We start from the raw sequence: 27,655 nt of genomic DNA, 5'->3' as shown, positions 1-27,655 counted from the left end.
CATTCTATTCCATTCCACTCACCCCACTCCACTCCACTCTGTATTGTATTGTATTGTATTCCATTCCATTCCATATTTTCTATTCTATTCTATTCTATTCCATTCCATTCCACTATACTCTACTCTATATTCTATTGTATTGTATTGTATTGTATTCCATTCCATTCTATTCCATTCCACTCACTCCACTCTACTCTGTATTGTATTGTATTGTATTCCATTCCATTCCATATTTTCTATTCTATTCCATTCTATTCCATTCCATTCTATTGCACAGACCCTTAACAAAGTCAGATCTATTGGCACAGCTCACATTTCATTGACCCATGATTTGTTTTAACCTTTCTTTAATCCATACGCAGATCACACTGTGGCATTGGGCAATCTCCGCTCATATTTAAATTATGGCTTAATCTACTTTGAGACACCTGAAGCGGTTTCATGCAAAAGCAAATTAAACATACCGCGCGAACCGAAGTGGCAAGCTTGCAATCTCAGGCATCTGAGCCTGGCCCGAACAAAGCCGTACCTGTGCTACACAATTTACCCTCTCTGACAGATTGCCTTCTCTGGTGGGGGAGAAAGGGCAGGTGGGGAGGCTCTTCCTGACCCCACTGTCTTCTTTGCAGGCTTCTACACAGCCTGGCTGATCCCAGCCGCAGCCATTGGCAGCTTTGTGTTCCTCGTTGGCCTCTTCACCATGGACATGAATGTGCCGGCGTGAGTGTGGAAGGACGCTGGTGGGAGGGGGGGAGAGTGGACATCCAAGAGTCACAGACTTTCTCCTGTGAGTTATGCCAGGGTTCCAAATAGCATCCAAAAGTAAATCAGAGTCCAAGGCAAAGTATTGCTAAAAGTTCCAATTTATTAAGAGAGACACATTGGCCCATCTAGGAAAACCCAAATCTGAAAGCTTCCTGGTTTTCCCCACCCAGTTGAAAGTTCAAGATCTTGCCCCCATACCCACAAATCCACCCCATGGTCCCCATCTCCCACTACCATGCTGGCAGTTTCCACCCATCCAGTTCTGGTCAGGTGCAGAGGTCCAGAGACAAAGGATGACCTTGGCTGCTTAGAAAGAATGTTGTTATGGCTACTTATCATCTAACTCCATACAATCCCCACTCCCATTTCCCCACAATAGAAAATGCATAGCAGAATGATAGAAAGTGTGGCCAAAGATCCAAAAGAAAAGATGGCGGCAGACCTGGCAAGTTGTTTCCTTCCTTTACCAAAATGAGCACTTATTTACCGAATGTAGAGAGCAACATTTTGTTCACTGAAAAGTAGCTGTGGATGAGGCTCTTCCTAAGAGAAATAGGCCCTTCCCTCAAGCCTGCCCTTATGCATGGCACAGTCCTTTCATCATGCCCAGGGGGCATCTCTACCCTTGAGGTAGGAGCGGAATAGCACACTTAGAAGAAAGATCTCGGCTCAATGCCAAAGCTCTCCCTCCATTGTCTAACTGACTTCGGATAGCACTGACTCTTCAGCTTTGAAATGGAGATGAGCACCACCGCCTAGAGTCGGAACCAGCTAGCACATATGTGCGAGGTGAAACTTTACCTTTACCTTATAATTTATTGAGGTCTTCCTGTTCAAAAAATGCAAAGTACCACATTTTTTAGAATATAAGACGCATCTTTCCCCCACAAAAAACAGGGTGAAAATCTGGGTGTGTCTTATACACTGAATGCAGCATTTTTGGCCCCCTGAAACCTCACCCCCTTTGCAAAAATGGATGTGCAGAGGGTTTGGGATGCCCACAAAATGCTCCTGGATGCTGGGGAGGGCAAAAACGAGCAGAAAACAGGCCTTTTTTGCTCGTTTCCCCAGCCCCCAGGAGTATTCTACAAGCATCCCGAAACCTATGGATGCCTCGTTTTTTTGCACACAAAAAAAAAGTGGCCCTTTTTGGGGAAAAACTGGCCTTTTTTGTATTTGCCCCCCCCCAGCCCCCAGGAGCATTTTGCAGGCCTCTCAAACTCACAAAAAATCGTGACCCGTCAAAACCGCGGTAGACAAAAGTGCGTTCGACGAAAGCGCGTACCTGACGTCATCAGCAGCGTGACGGAAAAAATTAAAAATAAATTAAATTGAAATTAAAATAAAATTAAAGCAAGCCGATTCACAAGGGTTAGGTTTAGGGTTAGGGTTAGGGTTAGGTTAAGGGTTAGGGTTAGGTTTAGGGTTACGTTAAGCGTTAGGGTTAGGTTTAGCGTTAGGTTAAGGGTTAGCATTAGGTTTAGCGTTAGGTTAAGGGTTAGGTTTAGGGTTAGGTTTAGGGTTAGGTTAAGGGTTAGGTTTAGGGTTAGGTTTGGGGGGTGGTTAGGGTAAGGTTTTCGCTTTAATTTTAAATTTACCGCTCACAGCGCGATGTTTTCGTCACGCTGTGATGACGTCACGTATGTGCTTTCGGCGAGCGCGCTTTTGTCTACCGCGGTTTTGTGGTGGAACCACAAAAAATGAGCCGTGTAGAGGGTTTGGGATGACTGCAGAGTGCAAAATGTTTTTTTTTTTAATTTACCTCTTCAAAATCTTGGTGCGTCTTATACTCCGGTGTGTCTTATACTCTGAAAAATACGGTAAATTTTCTTCTCCCCTCCTTCCCTTGGCCATCCCTGTTATCTCTCAATGTCCAATTAGGTGCTTGCATCTCATTTAGGAAACAGGTTCTTGGTTCCCAGCTCTGTATACTGTCCTTGGCTGGCTGAAGCTTCTCACAATTCATCTGGTTCAGCTGGGATTCCATTCCCCCCCTTCTTCCTGCTTTCTAATCTTTCCCTCCCTCCCCCCCCCACAAACCCTGTTGCTAATGTCAGGCTGTCAGCTCACGAAGGTTGGATAGGAGAGATGCGGGCGTGACACCTCTTCTCTTTTCCACTCCTTTTCCAGGAAAGAGATCTGCAACAGTGGGGGGGAATTCCTCATGTGCCCTCTGTGCGATAATTGTGGCAACTGGAACATCTCCGAGATCTGCCCCATGGCAAAGGCAAGGGGGATTCCCTCACCTTCTGGGCAGGGGGGCGGTGCATAGTAATAGCACTTATCTACTGCTTCACAGGGCTTTTACAGCCCACTCTACGCGGTTTTACAGAGTCAGCCCATTGCCCCCAACAATCTGAGTCCTCATTTGACCCACCTCGTAAGGATGGAAGGCTGAGTCAACCTTGAGCCAGTCAGGATCAAACTGCTCGCAGGGGCACAGTGAAAGAAGGAAGGAAGGAAGGAAGGAAGGAAGGAAGGAAGGAAGGAAGGAAGGAAGGAAGGAAGGAAGGAAGGAAGGGGACAGACGTATGTACTGCTTCAAAGTGCTTTTACAGCCATCTCTAAGCAGTTTTACAGAGTCAGCCTATTGCCCCCAACAATCTGGGTTCTCATTTGATGCACCTTGGAAAGATGGAAGGCTGAGTCACCCTTGAGCTGGTCGGGATTAAACTGTTGGCAGTGGGAAGAATTAGCTTGCAATACCACATTTTAATCACTGGGAAGAAGGAAGGAAGGAAGGAAGGAAGGAAGGAAGGAAGGAAGGAAGGAAGGAAGGAAGGAAGGAAGGAAGGAAGATAGCAATAGCACTTAGACTGATATACCGCTTCACAGGGCTTTTACAGCCCTCTCTAAGCGGTTTACAGAGTCAGCTTCTTGCCCTCAACAATCTGGGTCCTCATTTGACGCACCTTGGAAAGATGGAAGGCTGAGTCAACCTTGAGCTGGTCGGGAGCGAACAGTTGGCAGAATTAGCTTGCAATACCACATTCTAACCACTGGGAAGAAGGAAGGAAGGAAGGAAGGAAGGAAGGAAGGAAGGAAGGAAGGAAGGAAGGAAGGGAAAGGAAAGGAAAGGAAAGGAAAGGAAAGGAAAGGAAAGGAAAGGAAAGAACGAAAGAAGGAAGATAGCAACAGCACTTAGACTTATATATCTCGGTCCTCGGAAGGATGGAAGGCTGAGTCAACCTGCAGACAGACAGGATCAAACTGTTGGTATTGGGCAAAGTTAGCCTGCAATACTGCATTCTAATCACTGGGAGGGACGGAAGGAAGATAGCAATAGCCCTTAGACTTATATACCGCTTTACAGTACTTTACAGCCCTCTCTAAGCACTTTACAGAGTTGCCCCCCAACAATCTGGGTCCTCATTTTACCCACCTTGGAAGGACGGAAGGCTGAGTCAACCTTGAGCCTGGTGAGATTCGAACTGCCAAATTGCAGGCAGGCAGGAGGCAGCAGAGGGAGCCTGCAGTACTGCACTCTAACCACTGCATCCTCGTGATGCATAGCTGAGTGGGAACAGGGCTTCCTTGTCACCTCAACCATTAGGGGGGAGATTTTCTTTAAGGAAAGCAAGAACAAGAGGGCAAACCCCTTCCAGTATCCAAGTCACTCTTATTTTTTGACTTTGGAATTAGATGCCTTTTTCGTGGATCCCGGGACTGTGGTGAAAAGCAGGATAGATCCCTCCTAGGCTACGTTGGCTGGTCCCTCAGGAATGGAAACGAGGGGAAATCAAATCCTCTAGTCTATTGTGGCCTGTGAGGAGGTTGGAGAGGAGCATGGGCCAGTCCTGGAGGCTGGGGAAGGCTCGGACGAGGGCTCTGCATCAGAGGCAGAGAGGCGGCCGAGGCCGTCTGGCAGTGATCAGGTGCCTATGGAGCTAGACAGCAATGAGGCAGAGGAACAGCTGGAGCCTGTTCCCAGTGTGCACATGCACAGAGCTGCCAGAAGAAAAGAACAACTCAGAAATCAGGGTAGACTTGGTAGTAAAGTCTCAGGTGGAAGTTGATTGGCTCCTCCCATAGGGAATAAAAGAGGAGCGAAAGGGGAGTGGGCTTTTGCAGGAAACAATTCCTTTGGTCCGTTGATAGATTCGTTACAGGAGTGTGAAGATCTGTCGGTGAATCTCAGAGACTCTATGCCCAGTCTTTCCTTTCCTTTCCTTGGAAAATATTGACATGGCAGCTTTCCAAGATAGATAAGGTCGGTGGTCATAAATACTCCTTTGAAAGACTGTTTGCCAGGCCTTGGCTGAATGTGAAGGAGAGGAATTCCCATTCGTTTAATAAAAGCGGTTTTGTCGGGACCAGGAGTCTGCCTCCTGCTTTTTGGGGAAGCCCAGGTCAGAACATAGTCTGGGAGTGTTTCTCCAACTCTGTTTCTCCACCTCTTCAGATTGGTTACCTCTTCGACCATCCAGGGACGGTTTTCTTCAGCATCTTTATGTCCTTCTGGGCTGTGACGTTTCTGGAATACTGGAAACGGAGAAACGCCACTCTGGCTCACCACTGGGACTGCATGGACTTCCAAGAGGAAGAGGCAAGGGCTATTTTCCCACTCTCTGGACCCAGTGGTGGGATTCCAATTTTTTTATTATCGGTTCTATGGGCGTGGTTCTACGGTTCTCTCTCTCTCTCTCTCTCTCTCGCCTGCTCCTAGGAACGTCCTCGCCCAGAGTTTGCTGCCATGGCCCCTTGCCTGGAACAGAACCCCATCACGGGATTGAAGGAGCCCCATTTCCCCAAGCATGACCGGCTATCACGAATCCTGACCGGGTCCATGGCTATTGTCATCATGGTGAGGAGCTATTGCCAAAACTTTTTACTACCGGTTACTATGGGCGTGGCTTGGTGAGCATGGCAGGGGAAGGATATTGCAAAATCCCCATTCCCTTCCCACTCCAGGGGAAGGATACTGCAAAATCCCCATTCCCACCCCACTCCAGGGGAAGGATACTGCAAAATCTCCATTCCCTCTCCACTCCAGGGGAAGGATACTGCAAAATCCCCATTCCCACCCCACTCCAAGGAAAGGATACTGCAAAATCCCCATTCCCTCCCACTCCAGGGGAAGGATACTGCAAAATCCCCATTCCCTCTCCACTCCAGGGGAAGGATACTGCAAAATCCCCATTCCCTCCCACTCCAGGGGAAGGATACTGCAAAATCCCCATTCCCTCTCCACTCCAGGGGAAGGATACTGCAAAATCCCCATTCCCTTGCCACTCCAGGGGAAGGATACTGCAAAATCCCCATTCCCTCGCCACTCCAGGAGAAGGATACTGCAAAATCCCCATTCCCACCCACTCCAGGGAAAGGATACTGCAAAATCCCCCTTCCCTCCTCATTTCTGGGGGAAGGATACTGCAAAATCTTCATTCCCAACCCACTCCTGGGGGAAGGATACTGCAAATCCCCATTCCCACCCTACTTCCGGGGGAAGGATACTGCAAAATCCCCATTCCCTCCCCACCCCACTAACCTGCTTTCCAGCTCTGTTCTCCTGTACAGGACAACAAAGACCCAGCTTCGGAAGGCAGTAAATAGATGGGGCGGGGCCAGTCAGAGGTGATATTTGCTGGTTCTCCAAACTACTCAAAATTTTCAGTTCACCATAATCGACTGAATACCACTTCTGGCTACTGCCATCAAGGTGTGGGGTGAAGAGAGAGTGTGATCCCTGTCCCAAATGATCCCTGATGCTTCTCTCATGTCTTGGTTCCTCCTCTTCCTCCGTAGCTCTGTGTGGTGATGATCTTTTTGGTGTCAGTGATCATGTACCGTGGGATTGTCAGCGCCGCAATGTATCACACTGGGAACAGAGTTCTGATGACGCAGGTGAGGGCTGCACTCTAGGCTCTGCTTTGACGCCTCCATTCTCAAAGATTCCTTCGGGGATCCCCAAAGATTGTCCATATCCTTTCTCCAAATTTAGGATCTCGCAAGAGAACAGAATTATGGGCAGTTCCCCTTTCTATCTGCACAGGGTGAAAAAGTGTGGATGAAGGAAGAGCTGGGTTCTAAATGATCCATGCCCCGTAAGGCAACAATAGCAGTAATATAAAGAGGGGCTTTTAACCTGCCTTCCAGCCTTCTGGTTGGTGGCTATAAATTATGGTAATCTGAAATTACTTTCTGTGTAAAGATTATCTTGAAAGCCTCCAGGCTCCATGTCGTTTAAGGTCAGCTCTTTGATTTATACATCTGTATTGCTCTCTGGGACGTGGTGGCTCAATGGCTAAGACGCTGAGCTTGTCGATCAGACGGTCGGCAATTTGGCAGTTCGAATCCCTAGCGCCGCATAACAGCGTGAGCTCCTGTGACTTGTCCCAGCTTCTGCCAACCTAGCAGTTCGAAAGCACGTTAAGAAATGCAAGTAGAAAAATAGGTACCACCTTTGGTGGGAAGAGAACAGCGTTCTGAGCGCCTTCGGTGTTGAGTCATGCTGGCCACATGACCACGGAGACGTCTTCGGACAGCGCTGGCTTTTCGGCTTTGAAACGGAGATGAGCACCGCCCCCTAGAGTCGGGAACGACTAGCACATATGTGCGAGGGGAACCTTTATCTTTAAAAGTCTTTGAGGATTGACCCTCTGGGAAGGAGGTGTTGAGGGAAGAGAAAGGGGTGATAAGGGGCCTCTTTCCCTCTCTTCCTGCAGGCAGGTAACATTGCGAATATCAGCAGCTCCATGGTGAACTTGGTGCTCATCCTTCTCATGAGTCAGGTCTACACTTCCTTGGCTGAGAAACTTACCAGATGGGGTGAGTGGAAGTCCAGTGGAAGTTCTTCACCACAGGTAGTCAATTAGCCCAGGATGTTTTGCTTTTATAAAACTCAGAAACCTTCTTTCACATCACTTGGGAAATTGTGCAAAAAAAAACACCCTCCAACATTTCACAGAATTGGAACTTTTGCCACTGATTATTGGGCTTTCCTCTTGTTGGAAAAGGAACCGATCAGAACTCCGGCCAGTGGTGGGTTCTGGGCGGTACGCCCTGGTATGGGCATACCAGTAGCAACTGGGAGCAGCGGCCACCATACTAGAATGGTGGCTTATTGGGCCCACCCACCCGCTCTCATTCCTTACCTGTTTTTAAGCCAACTGGGCCATTTGCACACACACACACACACACAGCGTACGGTGCCTGCACGACCTCCGCCGAGCAGTTGGGGTATCACAGGGTGGTGGCATGCGCATGCTTGCGCAGCGCACGTGCCTGAGGTGGATGCCTGGCCCCATCGCAGCATACCGGTTGTGATGGGATCCGGAACCCATCTCTGACTCCGGCTGATTCTGTTGGCATCCAACCATCCACCTCTCTTGCTTCCCCTGGCAGAAATGCACCGGACTCAAACGCAGCACGAGGATGCCTTCACCTTCAAAGTTTTCATTTTCCAGTTTGTGAACTTCTATTCGTCGCCTTTCTACGTGGCTTTCTTCAAAGGCAGGTAGGGGACGCGATGAAAAGGTTTCCACTCGGAGGCAGGAATGGAAGGAGGCTCCTCAGAGGGAGTCCTTGCCAGGGGTGATGTGCTACTGGTTCGGACCAATTTGCCAGAACTGAACCGGTAGTAAAATTATACATACATACATACTGTTCTGAGCCCCTCCTCCGTCCAGTAACAAAAGCCGAGACATGCTTAATGAGAATGTCCTTTAATAGCAAGACCAGACTCTCAGTGGCTGAAAGCCAAGTAAGCAAACAGATAAGGACCTTGGCAGCAAGTCCGACAAACCTTGGCAGCAATTCAGACAAGCTCTGGCAGCAATCCAGCCTGTCAAGTTAATTTCTCTTTGGTCAAAGCGTTGACTTCTGCAAGAAAGACGTGGCACAAGCAGTCTTTTTTATAGTCTGGAGAGGGGCCTAATGACCATCAGCTGAGCATAATTACCTCCTGTAATTACGTAATTGTTCTTGACGCCGAGTAGCTCTTCGACGGCGTGCATCCCGGAACAACTCACTGTTGGTTTCTGGATCACTCTCCCCTGTCTCCTCCCCACTGATTCAAGGCTCAGGCTCCACCTGGTGGCCAACCAGTTTCTCTGCGCCCTGCTCAGAGTCGGAACCCTGTCCAGGGTCCTCCACATCCTCCAGAGCCGAATCATAGGGCCCCTCACTGTCGGAGTCTGGTGGCAGCTCCAACGGCTCCTGCTGGGCCACAACACATACATACATACATACATACATAAGGATATCATCTAAATAGACGAGTACCCCTTGATACAGATGCTCATGTAGCACCTCGTTAATTAGCTGCATGAACACTGCTGGGGCTCCTGGCAGTCCGAAGGTCATAACCCGGTTTGGGCAAACTGGTTTCCGATGTATTTCCAACGATCAGCTATGACACACGATTTATATTAGCTAGAATCGTCAGATTTCCTGCTTTCTAGCAAATCTAAATCACGTGGCACAGCAGATTTCCCCCCCCCCTTGCTGTTCTACTTACATTTGCCGCCACGCTCGGTATCGGGCTCTACCCACCCGCCCAGACTTCATCACATCCGTTTTTGACACTCTGCGCATGTGTGGAAGGTGCCGCGCATGCACGGAAGATGCCACACAGGCATGGAGGTGGCGCGTGTGAGCAGAGTGAGAATGCACATGCTCACATTTGTGAACTGGTACCGTGTTTCTCCGATAATAAGCACTTGGCCTTATTTTTGGGGAGGTGTTATTATTTTTGAGGTGGAGGAGGCAGTGAGCGTGGTCACCTCATGGCTGCTGCTGTGTTGCACTATTTTCAGGGAGGGCTTATTTTCAGGGGAGGGGTTATTTTAGTGCATGTGCTCAAAAGCCCAATTGGGCTTATTATCCAGGGAGGTCTTATTTTCGGGGAAAACAGGGTAGCGAAGGTAAGTAAACATAGTAAACAGTGAGTAGATTTCACCCCTGGTCCTTGCGCAATCTGGCCCTTCTGACAAATCTAGGGAGGTGCCAATCCAGATTTGAGGGGCCTCCTGGTTGAGCTGGGGCTTCCTCTTGAGCTGAGACCACCCTGTCTTCTCAGTCTTCCCTCTCAAGTCTTCCTCCAACCTTATTAGCCAAATATGAATCTCTCCCTGTCAAAAGTCTGTGCTGGGTTCATAACAAGCATGCAAGAATTGGGCTTCCGATCTTCAGGGCTGGACCTGCCCATCCTCAGATGACTTTTCGTTCTTTTCAATACCTTCCATTTTTCCCAGCAGGTTTGTAGGCTACCCTGGTCAATACGGACAGCTCCTGGGCATGAGGAATGAAGATGTAAGTACAATGCAGCAGCGAGTCCTTGTGCACGCTGGCACTTATAGCAATAGCAATAGCAGTTAGACTTATATACCGCTTCATAGGGCTTTCAGCCCTCTCTAAGCGGTTTACAGAGTCAGCATATTGCCCCCAACAATCCGGGTCCTCATTTTACCCATCTCGGAAAGATGGAAGGCTCAGTCAACCTTGAGCCGGTGAGATTTGAACAGCCGAACTGCAGAACTGCAGTCAGCTGAAGTAGCCTGCAGTGCTGCATTTAACCACTGCGCCACCTCGGCTCCTTATGGGAGGCTCTAGTAATGGTTGTCCTCAATGTAGAGCGATACATCTATGTCCCCTACTCTCCCCCCCCCTGCAGTGCGGTCCCGGCGGATGTCTCATCGAATTAGCCCAGCAGCTGTTCATCATCATGGTTGGGAAGCAGATCGTCAGTAACGTCCAGGAATTCTTCGTTCCGTGAGTTGCCTTCTCGGGAAACGGCGGAGAAAAACGAGATGGTTTGGTGGAAGGAGTGCCAGTAATTGAGGGGCATTTCCCGACCCAAGGGGACAGCCAAACCGAAGCAACCCATTTCTGTTATTTTCCTGCAGCAAGCTGAAGGCTTGGCACCAGAAAAGGAAGCTGGCCAAGGTGCGAGGGGGGCAGATCTGCCAGGAGTCCAAACGGTGGGAGGAAGACTACGAACTAATTGAATGTGAAGGCCTCTTCGAAGAGTACCTGGAGATGGGTGAGTGGCGAAGGGAGAACAGGATTCAGCTCCTTTGAAACACAGAGGAGCAAAAGGAGTTTGGGGGATGGGGTCCTAGATTCAGCAGTACAGATCAAGCTTTTATTTTGAAAAGCTTCATTTTGTTCAGATGTCTAGAACAATAATAAAGCAGTCTTTAAGAGCCGAGGTGGCGCAGTGGTTAGGGTGCAGTACTGCAGACCACTTCAGCTGACTGTTATCTGCAGTTCAGCGGTTCTAATCTCACCAGCTCAAGGTTGACTCAGCCTTCCATCCTTCCGAGGTGGGTGAAATGAGGACCCAGACTGTGGGGGGCAATATGCTGACTCTGTAAACCGCTTAGAGAGGGCTGAAAGCCCTATGAAGCGGTATATAAGTCTAACTGCTATTGCTATTGCTATTGCTATTGGGGCTTCGCTAGCAGCGGTGGCTCTTCCGTTCCAAGGACCGGCCCACAGATTTCCACTGCTCTCCTCTGCCTTCTGCACATCTGTGTGTCAGGAACTGGACCCAGCTGTTCCTCCTCCTCCTCATCAGCCACCTCCAGACCTGGGGACTCTCCATCTGAGAGTTGATGGATGGTCCAGGCTCCACCTCTGTCTTTCTCTCTCTCTGACTGCTCCATTCCCTCTTCCCCTTCAGAGCTCTCAGCTGCCCTGATGCTGACCCTGACTCTCACACTTCCTCCTCTGATTCGGTTGCTGTAGGGGCCAGCAACTGACTGGCCACGACAGGATTCTGTAAAATAGTGACACTGAACATGGCCTCTTCTTTCTTAGTGCTCCAGTTTGGCTTCATCACCATTTTTGTGGCTGCTTTCCCGCTGGCCCCTCTCTTCGCCCTGCTCAATAATTGGGTCGAAATCCGTCTGGATGCTCAGAAATTTGTCTGCGAGTACCGCCGACCGGTCGCTGAGCGTGCCCAGGACATCAGTGTTTGGTTCTTCCTCCTTGAGGTCTTGGCCCAAATCTCCGTCATTGTCAATGTGAGTCTGGAAGAAGCAGCGGAGATCCTCAAGCCATTCCTCACTGACTGGTGGCTTCCAAGATCCTTTTTCCTGGGGGGACGTGGAGGTCCACACCTTCTTTGGAGCTAAGAGTTAAATAAGAGAAAACCTCCCCCTCCCGATGATGACCATCTTGCCTGTTTGTCCCCAGGCCTTTCTCATCGCCTTCACCTCGGACTTCCTGCCACGGCTCCTCTACCAATATGAGTATGACAGCCACCTCCACGGCTACGTGAACTTCACCCTGGCTTACTCCCCACCCGCTTACATGCACGGCAACCATACCATGTGCAGGTAAGTGGAAGGGTCTCCATCGCCAGCAATCACGGTTAGGACTCCCCCCACTACCCCGCGATGCTGATCTACCGTGGCCCATTCACAGGTACAAAGCCTTCCGCGATGCTCACGGGAACTACACCCTCTTTTATTGGAAACTTCTGGCCATTCGCCTGGGCTTCATCATCGCCTTTGAGGTGAGTCCCAGGCATTTTTATGAACAGAATTTGCACAGAGAATTACGATGGTGAGTCCCTGGAAATAGGACCTATCCCAAAAAGAAGCCCTAGCATGTTTTCTGCACGTGCACCCAATATAAGCCCTAACCCCCAAAATAAGCCTTTCTGTATTTTTTAGAGTATAAGATGCATCTTTCCCCCCCCTAAAAGAGCGTGGAAATGTTGGTGTGTCTTATACACCGGTGCGTCTTATAGTCTGAAAAATACGGTACTTAAGCGCTTACGCAGTCACCTGACCATCCATTCTGTCTGGTTGCTTGCGGTGCCGCTGACACAAGGGGAGGGTGGGATGGAGCTGCTCCACATGCTCCACAGCTCTGACCTGCTTATGTCAGAGCTCCCACAGCCAGCCCACCCACGCCATGACAACTGCCTTGCCTCGCCCACTTCTTCCAGCACTGGCACGGTACCACTGCAGGAGGCAGAATAAGGCCCTGGTCCCACGGCCACGAGGCAGTTGTAAGTGCATGGATGGTCTGGCTGCATTGCTCGGCCTCGTGCAGTGCCTCGCTGGTGCCAGAAGAAATGGGCCGCCACCACAACACAAGGCAGAGGTCAGGGGGTGGATGGCATGACTGTTGGGGGGCTGAGGTAAGCTGGTGTGGGGCATGTGGGGTAGCTCCACGCCCTTCTCACTGCGGTGGCACTCAAAAGAAATAAGAGATCCAAAAAAATAAGCCCTAGTAATTCGGTGCCCAAAAGAAAGTAAGCCTGGTTCATATTTTCGGGAAAACACGGTATGTGGGATTCAGCAGCTCTGGCTTATTGGGAGCAAACAAGGCCTGGCTCAAGTCAAATAAAAATTGTTTTTTTAAAAAAACTGCTAGGTTGGCAGAAGCTGGGACAAGTCACAGGAGCTCACTCCGTTATGCGGCACTAGGGATTCGAACCGCGAACTGCCGACCTTTCTGATTGACAAGCTCAGCGCCTTAGCCAATGAGCCATCACTTAATTTCTCTCAAAAGCCCTCCCATGGCACCTGAAAATTATCCATTTATTTACCATGATTTATTCGGTTGAATAATCTCTTAGAACCATCTAATTTTTATCCAAATAGAGTTGAAATTTGCTGGGCCTTAGCTGCATTTGCCCAGGCGAGGTCGTATTCAAATGTCAGGCCTGCCAATCAGGGTAAATATCGATTATCTGCTCTTCATGAAAAAAAAACACAGTGGCTAAGATTTCTGTACCCCAGAGCTGATTTAGGAACAGAAATTAGCTCCTGAAATCAGAGTTTTGGGCAGCCCTTTTCTTGCTGTCAAAATTTCATTTCCCAAAGCGAGAGAGAGTGTGTGGTATTGGCTTAGGTGGTCATAAGGGCTGATAATAACCCACGGTGGTGCAGTGGTGAGAGTGCAGTACTGCAGGCTCTTTCTGCTGACTGCCGGACGACTGCAATTTGGCAGTTCGAATCTCACCAGGCTCAAGATTGACTCAGCCTTCCACCCTTCCGAGGTGGGTCAAATGTGGACCCAGATTGTTGGGAGCAAGAGGCTGACTCTGTAAAACCGCTTAGAGAGGGCTGTAAAGCACTGTGAAGCAGTATATAAGTCTAAGTGATATTGCTATAATTCTGGGATGGGCAATTCCCTTGGGCCCTCCTCCTCCGTCCTTCTCTTTCCAGCATGTTGTCTTCTTCTGCTTGCGCCTGATTGATTGGCTGGTGCCAGACATCCCCGAATCCTTGGAAGTCAAGATCAAGAGGGAGCGTTACTTAGCCAAGCAGGCTCTGGCTGACAACCAGGAAGCATTGTTGACGACGGTGAGTGACGACTCTTCTCCCACCCCAGGTCAGTCCATGAGTGCTACACAAAGCACAAAGCACATGTGTATCCGTGTGTGTCTCTGTGTGTATTGCTCCAGTGCCAAGAGAAGGGTTCAGAAGAGGGAGAGGCAGGGGTGAGTTCCTGCCAGTTCTGACCTCTTCTGTAGAAGAGGTTCCACAAATCTACATTGACGTTCAGAACCGGTTCCAGCTCCCTCCCTCCCCCTCCCATCCGCACATCATCAAGATGAAGAGCGAGAGGAGGAATTCTGGGAGTTGAAGTCCACAAGTCTTAAAGCTTTCAAGTTTGAACACCCCTGGGATTTTTTTTCTAAAGGGTTAGGGGTGCGAGGGTCTTGTAACTTGACAGCTTTAAGACTTGCGTGCTTCAAATGCCAGAGTTTCTGAGCCAACATTTTGGTTGCTAAGCAAGAGTGTTGTTAAGTGAGTTTCACCACATTTTACAAGTTGGCCATGCCCACCCAGTCACATGGCTGGTAAGCCACTCCCACCCGGTCTTATGGCCAGCAAGCCACTCCCACAAAGCAGGCCACACCTGCAGAAGAGGTTCTAAAAATTTTTGAAACCCACCACTGGGGAGAGGGATGGACCCTTCCCCAGAACCAGCTCTACTTGGGCTTCCACGTTTAACAAGGGGCCATGTGTCACGCTCCAGCAAATTCGGATTTCCAGCCGAGAAACTCAGGCAGACTTCTAGCCCCCCTGCTTCAAAAATCACTAGGAATCTGTGCCTCTCTCTTCCCCACTAGCTGCAAGTTGAGCTACTGTAGTGTGCTGTGATCACCCTGTGTGTCGTGGTGCCATCTGTAGTGTGACACTTGTGCCATCTGTGCTTCTGTTGTGGCAAGATTGTCAAGAGCGTGGCCTTGCAGCGAGGTCTTCTCGGCCACAAGGGAGACTCAGCTCCAGAATTGCAAGCATAGGGGGGAGGGTCTTTCTTTCCATGGGAGGTATTGAATATGAAACCACCCAGGGGTGGGTTCCAGCTGCTGCTGCTGCTGGTTTGCTCAGGGATGCACCAAGAGAACCAGTTCAGGGGTGCGGCAGTCCGAGTTACTACCTACTCATCCGAACCGGTCCGAACCGGTAGGAACCTACATCAGAAACCACCATCCAGTAGAGAAAAAAAACTGGATCTCTCTCCTCTGAGGTTCGTTTGGCTGAGGATGCAGCCCTGAGGCTGTCTAGATCAGGGGTCACCAACTTTTCAATAGCAATAGCAATAGCAATAGTAGTTAGACTTATATACCGCTTCATAGGGCTTTCAGCCCTCTCTAAGCGGTTTACAGAGTCAGCATATCGCCCCCACAGTCTGGGTCCTCATTTCACCCACCTCGGAAGGATGGAAGGCTGAGTCAACCTTGAGCCGGTGAGATTTGTACCGCCGAACTGCAGATAGCAGTCAGCTGAAGTGGCCTGCAGTACTGCACTCTAACCACTGTGCCACCTTGGCTCTATATAAGACCTCAGGGACCACTAAATTCATAATTTTAAATCCCGTGGACCACTAATATGAATTAGTGACGGGATGGGGTCCTTCGGGCACTTAACTTGGCCGCCTCTTAGCGGAGAGAAGCATCTGGGGTCAACCCTAGGTTTGCTGTCCATTGCATTAAAGACTCCCAAATACAGCCAAGAATGAATGTTTGTCTTGTAGCCAGCCCGGATGCTAGATCGATCCCCTGCAAACTCTGTCTTTTGAGGAGCCCAGCTGAAATTTCATGCACTGCTCACTGAAGCACCTAGACTCCCAGGGAGGGAGGGAAGGGCTGGAGCTACTAAACAGGCAGCCAAGCTAAGTGCCTGAAGGACCCCATCCCGTCAACGAGCAGGAATAATTGCTTCGGTGGGGCGTATCCGGCCAAGATTTTTCTGCGGACCCAAAAATTTTCTCACGGACCACCAGAGGTCCACGGACCACCTGTTGGTGACCACTGGTCTAGATAACAAAACGGAAAACAAGTTTAGAAGCCAGAGAGAGGGAGGGAGGGAGGGAGGGAGGGAGGGACGGAGAGAGTGAGAGTGAGAGTGAGAGTGAGAGAGAGAGAGAGAGAGAGAGAGAGAGAGAGAGAGAGAGAGAGAGAGAGAGAGAGAGAGAGAGAGAGAGAGAGAGAGAGATTCCTTTGGCAGCCGATATCACCCAGACCCAATCACTTTTACTATTTATTGGCTTAAATAAGCTGCTTCTCCCCTTAAATACTCAACTGAAATTACTGCTTTTGTTAGCGCTACCCTTTCAGGCCCTCGTTGCAAGCCTCCCTGAAGCACTCTTCCAGAGCGCAGGGGTGAAATTCAGCAGGTTCTGACAGGTTCTGGAGAACCGGTAGCGGAAACTTTGAGTAGTTCGGTGAACTGACAAATGCCACCTCTGGCTGGCCACAGAATGGGGAGGGAATGGGGATTTTGCAGTATTTCCCCTGCCACGCCCACCAAGCCATGCCCACCAAGCCACACCACGCCCACCAAGCCACGCTCACAGAACCAGTAGTAAAAAAAAAATGAATTTCACCACTGCCAGAGCGGTGTCGAGATTTTGAAAAATTGGAGCAAGCTTTTGCTCTCTTGCTCTAAGTGTCGTCTTCTGTTTTATTTCTACTTCTTTTTTTTGTGCAGCAAGCAGCCTTTTATCCAGCAGTGTGAATTAGCAATACTGGCAAGGTCGAAGCCTGGGCACCACTGGGGCATCTCTGTCGTTTTTTGATCAGGAAGCATCTCCTCTCGACAGCATGAACAATGCCAGTGGGGATGGGAAGGAGGCCCTTACCTGCCGCAATCTTTGGAAGACTCCCAGAAGATTGTACTTTTTTCTGTGTTACCCTGAGATTCTCTCTCCAGCTCTCTCTCCCTCCTTTTCCACTCTTTCCCTCTCTCCCTCCCTTTCTCCCTCCCTCTCCACTCCCTCCCTGTCTCTCTCCCTCTCTCCATTTCTCTCTCTCTCTCCCTCACTCCGTCTCTTTCTCTCCTACTCCCACCCTCTCCATTCTCCACTCCCTCCCACTCTCTCTCCCCATCTCTCTCCCTCACTCCCTCTCTTTCTCCCACTATGTCTCTTTCCCACCCTCTCCCTCTCCCTCTCTCTCCCACTCCCACCCACTCCCTATCCATTCCCTCCCGCCCTGTCTCTCCTTCGCCATCTCTCTCCCTCTCTCTCCTTGTCTCTTTCTCCCACTCCCACGCTCTCTACTCCCTCCTCTCTCTCCAGTTCTCTCACTTTCTCCCACTCCCTCCCTCTCCACTCCTTCCTTGTCTCCCTCTCTCCATCTCTTTCCCTCACTCTCTCTCCCACCCCCTTCGCTCCCTCCCTCTCTCATTTCTCTCTCTCTCTCTCTCTCCCACTCCCACCCTCTCTACTCTCCACTCCCTCCCCCTCTCTCCCCCTCACTCCCTCTCTCTCTTTCTCCCACTACCTCTCTCTCCCACCCCCTCCACTCTTTCCCTCTCCCACTCCCTCCCTGTCTCTGCCTCTCCATCTCGCTCCCTCTCTCTTGTCTCTCTCCCCCACTCCCACTCCCTCCCTCTCTCTCCATTTCTCTCTCTATCTTTCTCTCCCTCTCCCACCCTCTCCACTCCCCACTCCCTCCCTCTCTCCCCATCTCTCTCCCTCACTCCTTCTCTCTCTCCCAACCTCTCCACTCCCTCCCTCTCTCCATTTTTCTCTATATATATTTCTCTCCCACTCCCACCCTCTCCACTCCCCACTCCCTCCCTCTCTCCCCATCTCTCTCCCTCACTCCTTCTCTCTCTCCCAACCTCTCCACTCCCTCCCTCTCTCCATTTTTCTCTCTATATATTTCTCTCCCACTCCCACCCTCTCCACTTCCCACTCCCTCTCTCTCTCTCCCCCATCTCTTTCCCTCACTCCCTCTCTTTCTCCCACTCTCTCTCTCTCCCACTCCCTCTCCACTCCCTCCCTCCCTGTCTCTGCCTCTCCGTCTGTCTCCTTGTCTCTCTCTCCCACTCCAACCCTCTCCACTCCCTCCCTCTCTCTCCATTTCTCTCTCTCCCTCCTTTCCTCCCTCCCCCCCTCTCAGCTTTCCAGGCAAAGGGCTTCGGGGACCACTTCTGGGGCCAAGCCACTCAGCCTCCGCTCCGATTCCCCACAGCCTTGGCTCCTGTTGCCAGCGGCTTCTTCTCAGCCGCTGCCTGTTTCAACCTGCGTCTGCATCTCACCCCTTCCCATCAATACTTCAGCTGGAGCGGGGGGTGCAGGGAAGCAGTAAACATTTGAGTCCCTCCACTTCAATCAAATCACCAGAAATCCTTGTGGAAGGCGATGGACATGGGGGTGGGGAGAGGCTGTGGACTGTGGGAGTTGTGGTGCTTCCCTACCTCCCCTTGTCCCACAATTGATGCTGATGGCTCGGGGGAGTGAAACCCAACATTCTTTTAGCACGATCACGGTTTCAGTCCTAACCCCATCTTTCTGACTGCCACGACTATCCAGAATTGCTCCTGTACAGCTTGTATCGTCCAGGGATTTAATAAAGACTGGAATGATCTGGATTTCTTGTCTCCCTGAGCAGCCGAGGGAGGGGCCGACTTGGGTCAGAGGTGGGCTTCAAAAATTTCAGCAACGGGTTCTCTGCCAGGATGTGGCCTAGTTGGCTTTCTGCACCATGGCGGGGGTGGGGGGCGTTTTCGCCTTCCCCAGGCTCGGGGAAATTGTGGGAGCTTCATCACTGGACGCTTTCAAGAAGAAACTGGACTCCCATTTGTCAGAAATGGTGTAGGGTCTCCTGCTTGGCCGAGGTGGGTGGGTGGGTGGGTTGGACCAGATGACCTACAAAGTCCCTTCCAACTCTGTTAACCTGTAAAATCTGGGTTAAAGCTTTCAAGAAGAGACTGGACTGCCTTCTGCCAGAAATGGTGTAGGGTCCCCTGCTTGGGTATGGGGTTGGACTAGATCAGGGGTCTCCAACCTTGGCAACTTTAAGACTTGTGGACTTCAACTCCCAGAATGCCTCACCCAGCAAAGCTTGACAAAGCTGGCTGAGGAATTCTGGGAGTTGAAGTCCAAAAGTCTTAAAGTTGCCAAGGTTGGAGACCCCTGGACTAGATGATCTACAAGATCCCTTCCAACTCTGTTCATCTGTTAAGAGAGTATGGGACTGCAGATCTCTTTCTCTCCCGAGTGGGGGTCATAAAAGATGTTTTTCACCAAAGGCATTCTACATTTTCTAATCCTAGAAGGGCGACAATATTGTCACCCCTGTTTATTTTAAGTCAATAAGGAACACTGGATCTTCCACCCCCCTGATGAAAGTGAACCGAAATTCCCAGGGCTAAATGAGATATATGAGGCTTCTGTTTTGTTTAATGCGTGGGGGGGGGGAGGGGTCCAAACTTGGGAACTTTAAGACTTGTGGACTTCAACTCCCAGAATTCCCCAGTCAGCAGAACCGCCATGATTCATGAGAGAATCAAGGCTGCAGTTGCCAGTTTTTTTCTTCCAGTTCTGTTCTTGGTTGAAAAGCCTCTAAATGGGCAGGAAAAAACAAAGTGTTGGGGAAACAAACAGCTTCATTGACTGGATCGCAGGTTGACAGCCAAAGGAAGGACGAAAGGACTTAAAGAGGCCATGGGCTTACATGGGACAGGGCCTGGAGAGAAATGGCAACTAGACAAACAAGCTAACGGGATTGTTAAATTTATATTTTACTGACAAAGAAATAAGGAAGACTAGTATAGATTTGAAAGGGACGCGGTAGCTCAATGGGTAAGAGGCTGAGCTTTCCATCAGAAAGGTCGGCAGTTCGGCGGTTCGAATCCCTAGCGCTACGTAACAGTGGGAGCTCCTGTGCCTTGTCCCAGCTTCTGCCAACCTAGCAGTTTGAAAGGACATAAAAAACCGCAAGTAGAAAAATAGGAACCACCTTTGGTGGGAAAACAGCGTTCCATGCGCCTTCGGCATTTAGTCTTGGCGGCCACATGACCACGGCGATGTCTTCGGACAGCACTTTAAATATGAGCCAGCTGTGTGCAGCAGCTGCCAAAAAAGCCAACCCAGTTCTAGGCTGCATAAACAGAGGGATAGAATCAAGATCACATGAAGTGTTGATGCCACTTTATAAGGCTTGGTAAGGCCACATTAGAAATACGGCATCCAGTTTTGGTCTCCACGATGTAGAAAAGATGTGGAGACTCTAGAAAGAGTGCAGAGAAGAGCAAGAAAGAGGATTAGGGGACTGGAGGCTAAAACATACGAAGAACAGTTGCAGGAACTGTGTATGTCTGGTTTAATGAAAAGAAGGAATATGGGAGACATGATAGCAGTCTTCCAATATCTCAGAGTTTGCCACAAAGAAGAGGGAGTCAAACTATTCCCCAAAGCACCTGAGGGCAGAACAAGAAGCAATGAGTGGAAACTAATCAAGGAGAGAAGCAACTTAGAACTGAGGAGAAATTTCCTGAGAGTTAGAACAATTAATCAGGGGAACAACTTGCCTCCAGAAGTTGTGAATGCTCCAATACTGGAAATTTTAAAGAAGATGTTGGATAACCATTTGTCTGAAGTGGTGTAGGGTTGCCTGCCTAAGCAGGTGGTTGGACTAGAAGACCTCCAAGGCCCCTTCCAACTGTATTATTCTATCCTGTCCTATCCTATTCCTATCATCCTATCCCATTCATTCCATTTTTTATATTCTATTCTATTCTCAATTCTATTCTATCCTATCCCATCCCATATTTTCTATTCTATTCTATTCTGAATTCCCATTCTGAATTCTATTCTATTCTATTCTGAATTCCCATTCTGAATTCTATTCTATTCTGAATTCTATTCTATTCTATTTATTCTATTCTGAATTCTATTCTATTCTGAATTCTATTCTATTCTGAATTCTATTCTATTCTATTTATTCTATTCTGAATTCTATTCTATTCTATTCTATTCTATTCTTCTGGGATGCCCAACAATGACTGAATACTCCCGTGCCACTCCAAAGCTACTGGTTATTTCCATGCCAATCCGGAGCGGGTTTGAAGGAAAAAGACAAGTTCCTTCCGACACAAGACCCAGTTTAGAAGAGGCTGCCTTCAGTCCCGTGTAACTGCAGAGCTGCCGGGAAGCCACAATCTTCCTTCGTCGGCACCTTTGGACTGATTTTGCCAACAAGAACCAGACTTATAAATCGGGGAAGGCGGCCAGACCGGGGGCTGCCAAGAATCCCTCTGGCCAATAAAGCCATTTCATTTTGCAGAGAAAGCTCAGTGGTGAAGCCTTTGGAAAGGCAGCTCTCCAAGCAGGAAGACACAGAGACAGCATAAGTCAAAATGCTGGCATTCCCGAAGCCTTGGCTGGAAGCAGCTGCAGAATGACCTTGTAGGCTTGCTTGGAGGAGGACATCTTGCGGCTCTGATCCAGGGGGACACTGCCCTCCTGCCCCGAGGACTCCCCACCTTTTTGATGTCCCTATCCCCCAACCGTGCTTCCCCAGAGGAGACCCACCAGCGTCCACTGGGCAGAAACAAATCCCTTCCCCTTCTCTAGTTTGAGAACCATGGAGGACTTGTACACTGCACGAGTCAAAAAGAGGGTTAATGTGAAAAGATCTAGAGACCCCTCGCATCCTGGACGTCAATTGTTTCAACTCCTTTTCAGCCTCCCGGGCTTCAGGAAAGCCTTCGGAGCCTGGGGAGGGGTCATAGATGCATGCGTGGTGGGGTTGCACATGCATGCGCGGGTGAGTGGGGAGGATTGAGTGGGCATGCACACACACGTGCAATTTTGGCACGCCGTTAGAAAAAGTTTTGCCATCACTGCTCTGCTCTATTCTATTCTATGCTATTCTATTCTCTCTTCTTTTCTCTTTTCTCTCTCTTCCCTTCTTCTACTCTATTTTATTCTCTTCTACTCTATTCTCTTCTATTCTCTATTCTATTCTCTCCTCTTCTCTATTCTCTCCTCTCTTCTCTTCCCTTCTCTTCTACTCTACTCTATTCTCTCTTCTATACTTTTCTATTCTCTATTCTTTTCTCTTCTACTCTATTCTATACTATTCTTCTACTCTATTCTATTCTCTATTCTATTCTCTATTTTATTCTCTATTCTATTCTCTATTCCCTTCTCCTCTCCTCTTCTACTTTATTCTCTCTTCTGTTCTATTCTATTCTCTATTCTATTCTCTATTTTATTCTCTATTCTATCCTCTATTCTCTTCCTTTCTCCTCTCTTCTATTTTATTCTCTCTTCTGTTCTATTCTCTATTCTTTTCTCTTCTACTCTATTCTATTCTATTTTCTATTCTATTCTATTCTCCATTCTGTTCTCTATTCTCTTCCCTTCCATTCTACTCTACTCTATTTTATTCTCTCTTCTGTTTTACTCTATTTTCTATTCTATTCTATTCTATTCTATTCTACTCTTCTATTCTCTCTTTTCTTCTACTCTACTCTTTCTATTCTATTCTCTATTCTATTCTCTATTCTATTCTATTCCCTTCTCTTCTACTCTACTCTATTTATTCTCTATTCTATTCTCTATTCTCTTCTACTCTACTCTATTCTATTCTATTCTCTGTTCTCTATTCTCTTCTCTTCCCTTCTACTCTACTCTATTTTCAAGGTTTCAAGGTTTATTAGCATTTGTATGCCGCCCACTCCCTAGAGACTCTGGGCGGCTTACAGATAAAAACGGGGGGACATATATAAAAATTAAAAAGAAAACAAACATTAAAATTACACAACATGCATACAGCTTAGAGTGGGGCTGGATAAAATCAACAGCCCCAGGCCTGCCGGAACAGCCAGGTCTTAATCGCTTTACGGAAGGCCGGAAGAGTAGTAAGGGTCCGGATCTCCACGGGGTGATCATTCCATAGGGCCAGAGCAGCTACAGAGAAGGCCCTCCCCCGGGGAGTCGCCAGCCGACATTGACTGGCAGATGGAACCCGGAGGAGGCCTAATCTGTGCGATCTTATTGGTCGCTCTTATTTTATTCTCTCTTCTGTTCTATTCTATTTTCTATTCTATTCTCTTCTACTCTACTTTACTCTACTCTACTCTATTCTATTCTCTCTTGTCTATTCTCTTCTCTTCTACTCTATTCTCTCTTCTCTTCTCTTCTACTCTATTCTCTTCTACTCTGTTCTATTCTCTCTTCTCTTCTATTTCTTCTAGTTGGGTAACCCCTTGGCTCTTTCCCCTCCCCCCCAAAGGCCACATGGCTCGAGACACCAGTGCGGGCACAGGGGCATACTTGCAGCGGGGGTGGGGGACAGGGAGGAGAGGGGCATTTGATCAGTATAGCAGAGCTGCGGAGATGTCAAACAGCAGCCTCCCTCCTCCTGCCCTCTCCTCCCCTCCCCACAGAAGAAAACTCTTCCAATCTTCCTCCCACAAGGCCTTCAGGGAGGTGTGGGTAATTACAGGGCTGAGAACCCAGTGGGAGGGAGTTTTCAAGAAAGCTACCCACCGCCGAACCGAAGAGAAAAAAGGCGTTCGAAAGAGAGAGCTTTGGTGGGTTGTGCGTATCTGCCTCAATTTAAGGAATTCCCCTCTCTTCCAATGATTTGGCAGGCCAACCTTCACAGATACAAGGGGCAGCGACCACTGTACTGTGCTGCCCGGGACCCACCGAGAGGGGGAGCTTCTAGGCCCTTGTTTTCCCCATCCACTGCAAAAAAAGCTAACAAGGGCACCTGCCGCAGTCAGTGGCAGGAGAAACCCCTGGGGAGCGTTTCGTGTTTTGACAACCAAGCTCTTCAAAAGCACAAACCAGCTTCCTTTTCCCTGGCAGGAGAACGAGGAGTCATCTGTGTGTGTTTGTCCGTGCGCTGCTCCCTTTTCTCCGCGTCTCCTTCCGGAACCGACAGCATCTAACGGTGTGGCACAGCGGAGCCACAAAGGCAGCTGTCCTTCTCTGCCACCACCCAGCTGCCAGGGCTATCGGAGGCCCAAGAATCTGCTAGGAAGTCCCCGGCAATGGCATCCCAGAAACCGGCCCCTCACACTCCCCGGGAGAGCCTGCCTGAGGCCAAGGCATGGCCATGGCTACACCCGGGCACCAGGTATCCTCCAATGCTCACCTGGGCAGGGCTGGGGGTGGGCAGGGGGTAGAACCAAGCCATGCAGAAGGTGCTTTGCTTAGGCTAGGGAGTAACCATCCCCAAGCCCTGCTGTCCAGTGTTCCTCAGTTTCCCCTTGTTGCGCTGGGAAAATCCTCACTTCAGATTTGTCGCCTTAACCGATTTGCTGCATTACTGTTTCAGCAGTGCCCTTGTCAACAGCAAAGTGTTGTGGCCCGTCGGCGGCCAGTGGAGCTGGCAGCAGACAGTGAGGAGGCTGGGGAGGAACATGGGCCAGTCCTGGGGGCTGAGGAAAGCTCAGACAAGGGCTCTGCATTGAAGGCAGAGAGGGAGTTAGACAGCAGTGAGGCAGAAGAACAGCTGGAGCCTGTTCCCAGTGTGTGCATGCGCAGAGCTGCCGGAAGGGAAGAACAACTAAGAAAGCAGGGTTGACTTAGGAGTAAAGCCACACCTTGGAGGTGATTGGCCCCCTCCCATAGGAAACAAAAGAGGAGCGAATGGGGAGGGGGCTTTTGCAGGAAACAATGTTCATTTGGTCGTTTCAAGAGTGGAAAGTTCTGTTTGCCTTGCCCTGCATTTGGAAACTAGTTATCTGGCAGCTCTCCAAACGAGATAAGGTTCATGTTGATAAACATTCCTTGGAAAGACTGTTTGCTAACCTTTGTGGACTCTGAATGAAAGGAGTTCACAGTTGTTTAAATAAAAGGGGTTTTGCCAAGAATTTGCTTCTGGCTTTCTAAGGAAGCCTGGGTCAAAACACAAGGCTCCAAACCAAGCTTTCCATACAAAAAAAGCTTTTCAATAGTACTGCTCTCCATATATAATTCATTGGTACATCCAGAGGTGGTCCAGTCCCTCCCCACTCCAGGGGAGGGATACTGCAAAATCTCCATTCCCTCCCCGCTCCAGGGGAAGGATACTGCAAAATCTCCATTCCCTCTCCACTCCAGGGGAAGGATACTGCAAAATCTCCATTCCCTCCCCACTCCAGGGGAAGGATACTGCAAAATCTCCATTCCCTCCCCACTCCAGGGGAAGGATACTGTAAAATCCCCATTCCCTCCCCACTCCAGGGGAAGGATACTGTAAAATCCCTATTCCCTCCCCACTCCAGGGGAAGGATACTGCAAAATCTCCATTCCCTCTCCACTCCAGGGGAAGGATACTGCAAAATCTCCATTCCCTCCCCACTCCAGGGGAAGGATACTGCAAAATCTCCATTCCCTCCCCATTCCAGGGGAAGGATACTGCAAAATCTCCATTCCCTCCCCACTCCAGGGGAAGGATACTGTAAAATCCCCATTCCCACCCCACTCCAGGGGAAGGATACTGCCAAATATCAATTCCCTCCCCATTCCAGGGGAAGGATACTGCAAAATATCCATTCCCTCCCCACTCCAGGGAAAGGATACTGCCAAATATCAATTCCCTCCCCATTCCAGGGGAAGGATACTGCAAAATATCCATTCCCTCCCCACTCCAGGGGAAAGATACTGCAAAAGTCCCATTCCCTCCCCACTCCAGGGGAAGGATACTGCAAAATCCCCATTCCCTCCCCACTCCAGGGGAAGGATGCTGCAAAATCCCATTCCCTCCCCACTCCAGGGGAAGGATACTGCAAAATCCCCATTCCCTCCCCACTCCAGGGGTGGTATTTACTGATTCTCCAAACAAATCAAAATTTCGGCTACCGCTTCTCCAGAACTCATCAGAACCTGCCGAATACCACCTCTGGCGCGCACGTGCTCACCTTTGCAAACCAGTGGCAAACTTCTGTGAATCCCACCGCTGGGTACATCTCTTTGTAAAACAACCACGCACGAGGAGGGGTTTTGAATCTTTTACCCAAAGAGAATTCGAGGGCATTTTCCAAATTTACCAAAAGATAGAAAGACACCAGGCAACGAGGACAACCAACGTCTCCCCAATTTATCTCTCTCTCTCTCCCTCCCTCCCTCCCCCTCCCCCCTCTCTCTCTTGCTTCTAGAGCACTCTGGAAAAGTTCTGGAAAAGGGATGAAGGAAGTTGACCATCAGCAGAGAGAATCAAAATGCAGTATGGAAATGAACCTTCATCTCGGGGGTTGTCACTGGGGCGGAAGCAGTGGTGGGTTCCTACCGGTTTGGACCGGTTCGGGCAAACTGGTAATGGTTTTATCGGCCTGGGTTGCTGGAACCGGCAGTGACCCAGGCCTGCCACGCCCCCGAACCGTTTTTTGGGGTGCCGCCGTACGCAGCACCATTTTGTTTTTCAGTTCTGCACATGTTCAGAATAATTTTAATTGCATTGTGCATGCCCGCGCAGTGCACATCAAGCACGTGTGCGCAAAATGTGCACACACACGAGCGAACCGGCAGTAGTGCCTGCCGGAACCTACCCCTGGGTGGAAGATGGATCCCTAGTCGCCAGTGATGGCCAGGAAGCCTTTTCCTTATCAGCAGGCTTCCTGCGCAGAGGCAATGCTTTTGCACGTTTACTGAGAAGGATGGCTGGCATTGGTCCTACTGGTTTTGGGGCACTGGACTGAGCATGTCTCTCTATCCTACTTTTCTGTTCAGAGCCCCTCCATCCAAGCCCTGGGATGAACCGGCTGAAGGCGCCAGAGCAGCAACCCCGGGCCCTCCCGGTGAGTGCTGGCCTCTCCACCGCCGCCCTGCTCTCCTCCGCCCTGCTAGGGGCTGCCTCGTTCTCCCCCCAGCGCGATTACAGCTTCTCCTTCTGGCAAGAGATCCCGGAGGTGAAAAGCAGAGGGCTGCTGGAGGGCCTCCCGTCGCAGCAGCGCCACCTTCAGGAGGTACCCGAGAAAGGCATACCGTGGGGAAGGGAGGGCACAGGCAGCAGCAAAGGCATCTCTGAGGGTTGCAGGAAGGGGGCAAAATCTAGACCTGTGATGGTGAACCTATGGTATGCGTGCCAGAGGTGGTGCGCGGAGCCCCCTCTGTTGGCATGCATGGCATTGCCAGCTGCTCTTCTGGTTTCCAGCACATACATGTGCCCCGGCCAGCTGGTCTTCACAGGCACTGGAGCGCCAGAAAACTGCCTAAAAATGGCTCAAAAAATGCCCCCAAAACAGGCAGTTTTCCAGGCTGTTTTCTGAGCTATTTTGGTCTTTTGGGGGGGCCATTTTCCAGGCCGTTTTCCAGTCATTTTTTTGAGCCAAAAAAGGCCTAGAAAATGTCCATGAAAAACAGCTGGAAAATGTCCTGGAAAATGTCCCGAAAACAGCCCAAACTGCCCCAAAAGCAGACATGCATGCGCTAGCCAGCTGATCTTCAGATTTCTGGTGCTCCGGCACACGCCCGTACACACTCATGCACAAGCATTCCAGATTGGGCACTCGGTGCCAAAAAGGATCGCCATCACTGATCTAGATGATTGGGACAATGGATCAGGTTCACGCCCTGACTGAGAGAAGGAAGCAAAGAAGGGGAATTCTTAATTAATATCGCCATTTGTCCACAGTTTGCAATAGTTTAGAACAACTCTATCAGGGAGTTAATGGCTGTGCCTTGCTTTTGAGCAGAATCCTGGAACTAGCCATTCTGGGGGCAGAGGCTGATTTTAAACCAGGAGGGA

General features: G+C 49.7%; 1 protein-coding gene across 2 annotated transcripts in view; it reads left to right on the top strand.

Annotated features, from left to right (window-relative positions):
- Positions 1 to 17,067, top strand: part of LOC106548682 (anoctamin-7-like) — a 29,892-nt gene extending 12,825 nt beyond the window's left edge. Inside the window, exons 9-23 of one of the 2 annotated variants that reach the window (XM_087702100.1) lie at positions 630 to 720; positions 2,896 to 2,992; positions 5,168 to 5,311; positions 5,432 to 5,569; positions 6,511 to 6,609; positions 7,431 to 7,533; positions 8,110 to 8,221; positions 9,963 to 10,017; positions 10,379 to 10,476; positions 10,611 to 10,747; positions 11,527 to 11,732; positions 11,905 to 12,047; positions 12,136 to 12,226; positions 13,893 to 14,030; positions 16,668 to 17,067. In XM_087702100.1, the coding sequence (XP_087558226.1) occupies positions 630 to 720; positions 2,896 to 2,992; positions 5,168 to 5,311; positions 5,432 to 5,569; positions 6,511 to 6,609; positions 7,431 to 7,533; positions 8,110 to 8,221; positions 9,963 to 10,017; positions 10,379 to 10,476; positions 10,611 to 10,747; positions 11,527 to 11,732; positions 11,905 to 12,047; positions 12,136 to 12,226; positions 13,893 to 14,030; positions 16,668 to 16,694 (1,679 nt within the window). In that variant the 3' untranslated portion in view covers positions 16,695 to 17,067. Of the gene's footprint in view, positions 1 to 629; positions 721 to 2,895; positions 2,993 to 5,167; positions 5,312 to 5,431; positions 5,570 to 6,510; positions 6,610 to 7,430; positions 7,534 to 8,109; positions 8,222 to 9,959; positions 10,018 to 10,378; positions 10,477 to 10,610; positions 10,748 to 11,526; positions 11,733 to 11,904; positions 12,048 to 12,135; positions 12,227 to 13,892; positions 14,059 to 16,667 lie in introns of both variants that reach the window. The other variant, XM_087702099.1, reaches the window with a different exon arrangement.
- Positions 17,068 to 27,655: the final 10,588 nt, after the last annotated feature.

This window comes from Thamnophis sirtalis, unplaced genomic scaffold, assembly GCF_051295495.1.
Source record: "Thamnophis sirtalis isolate CommonGarterSnake01/CBP01778 unplaced genomic scaffold, rThaSir2_p1.2 scaffold_15, whole genome shotgun sequence".
In the NCBI taxonomy this organism is placed as follows: domain Eukaryota; kingdom Metazoa; phylum Chordata; class Lepidosauria; order Squamata; family Natricidae; genus Thamnophis; species Thamnophis sirtalis.
Note: the sequence above shows the minus strand (reverse complement) of the source record. Positions and strands in the feature narration are given on the sequence as shown.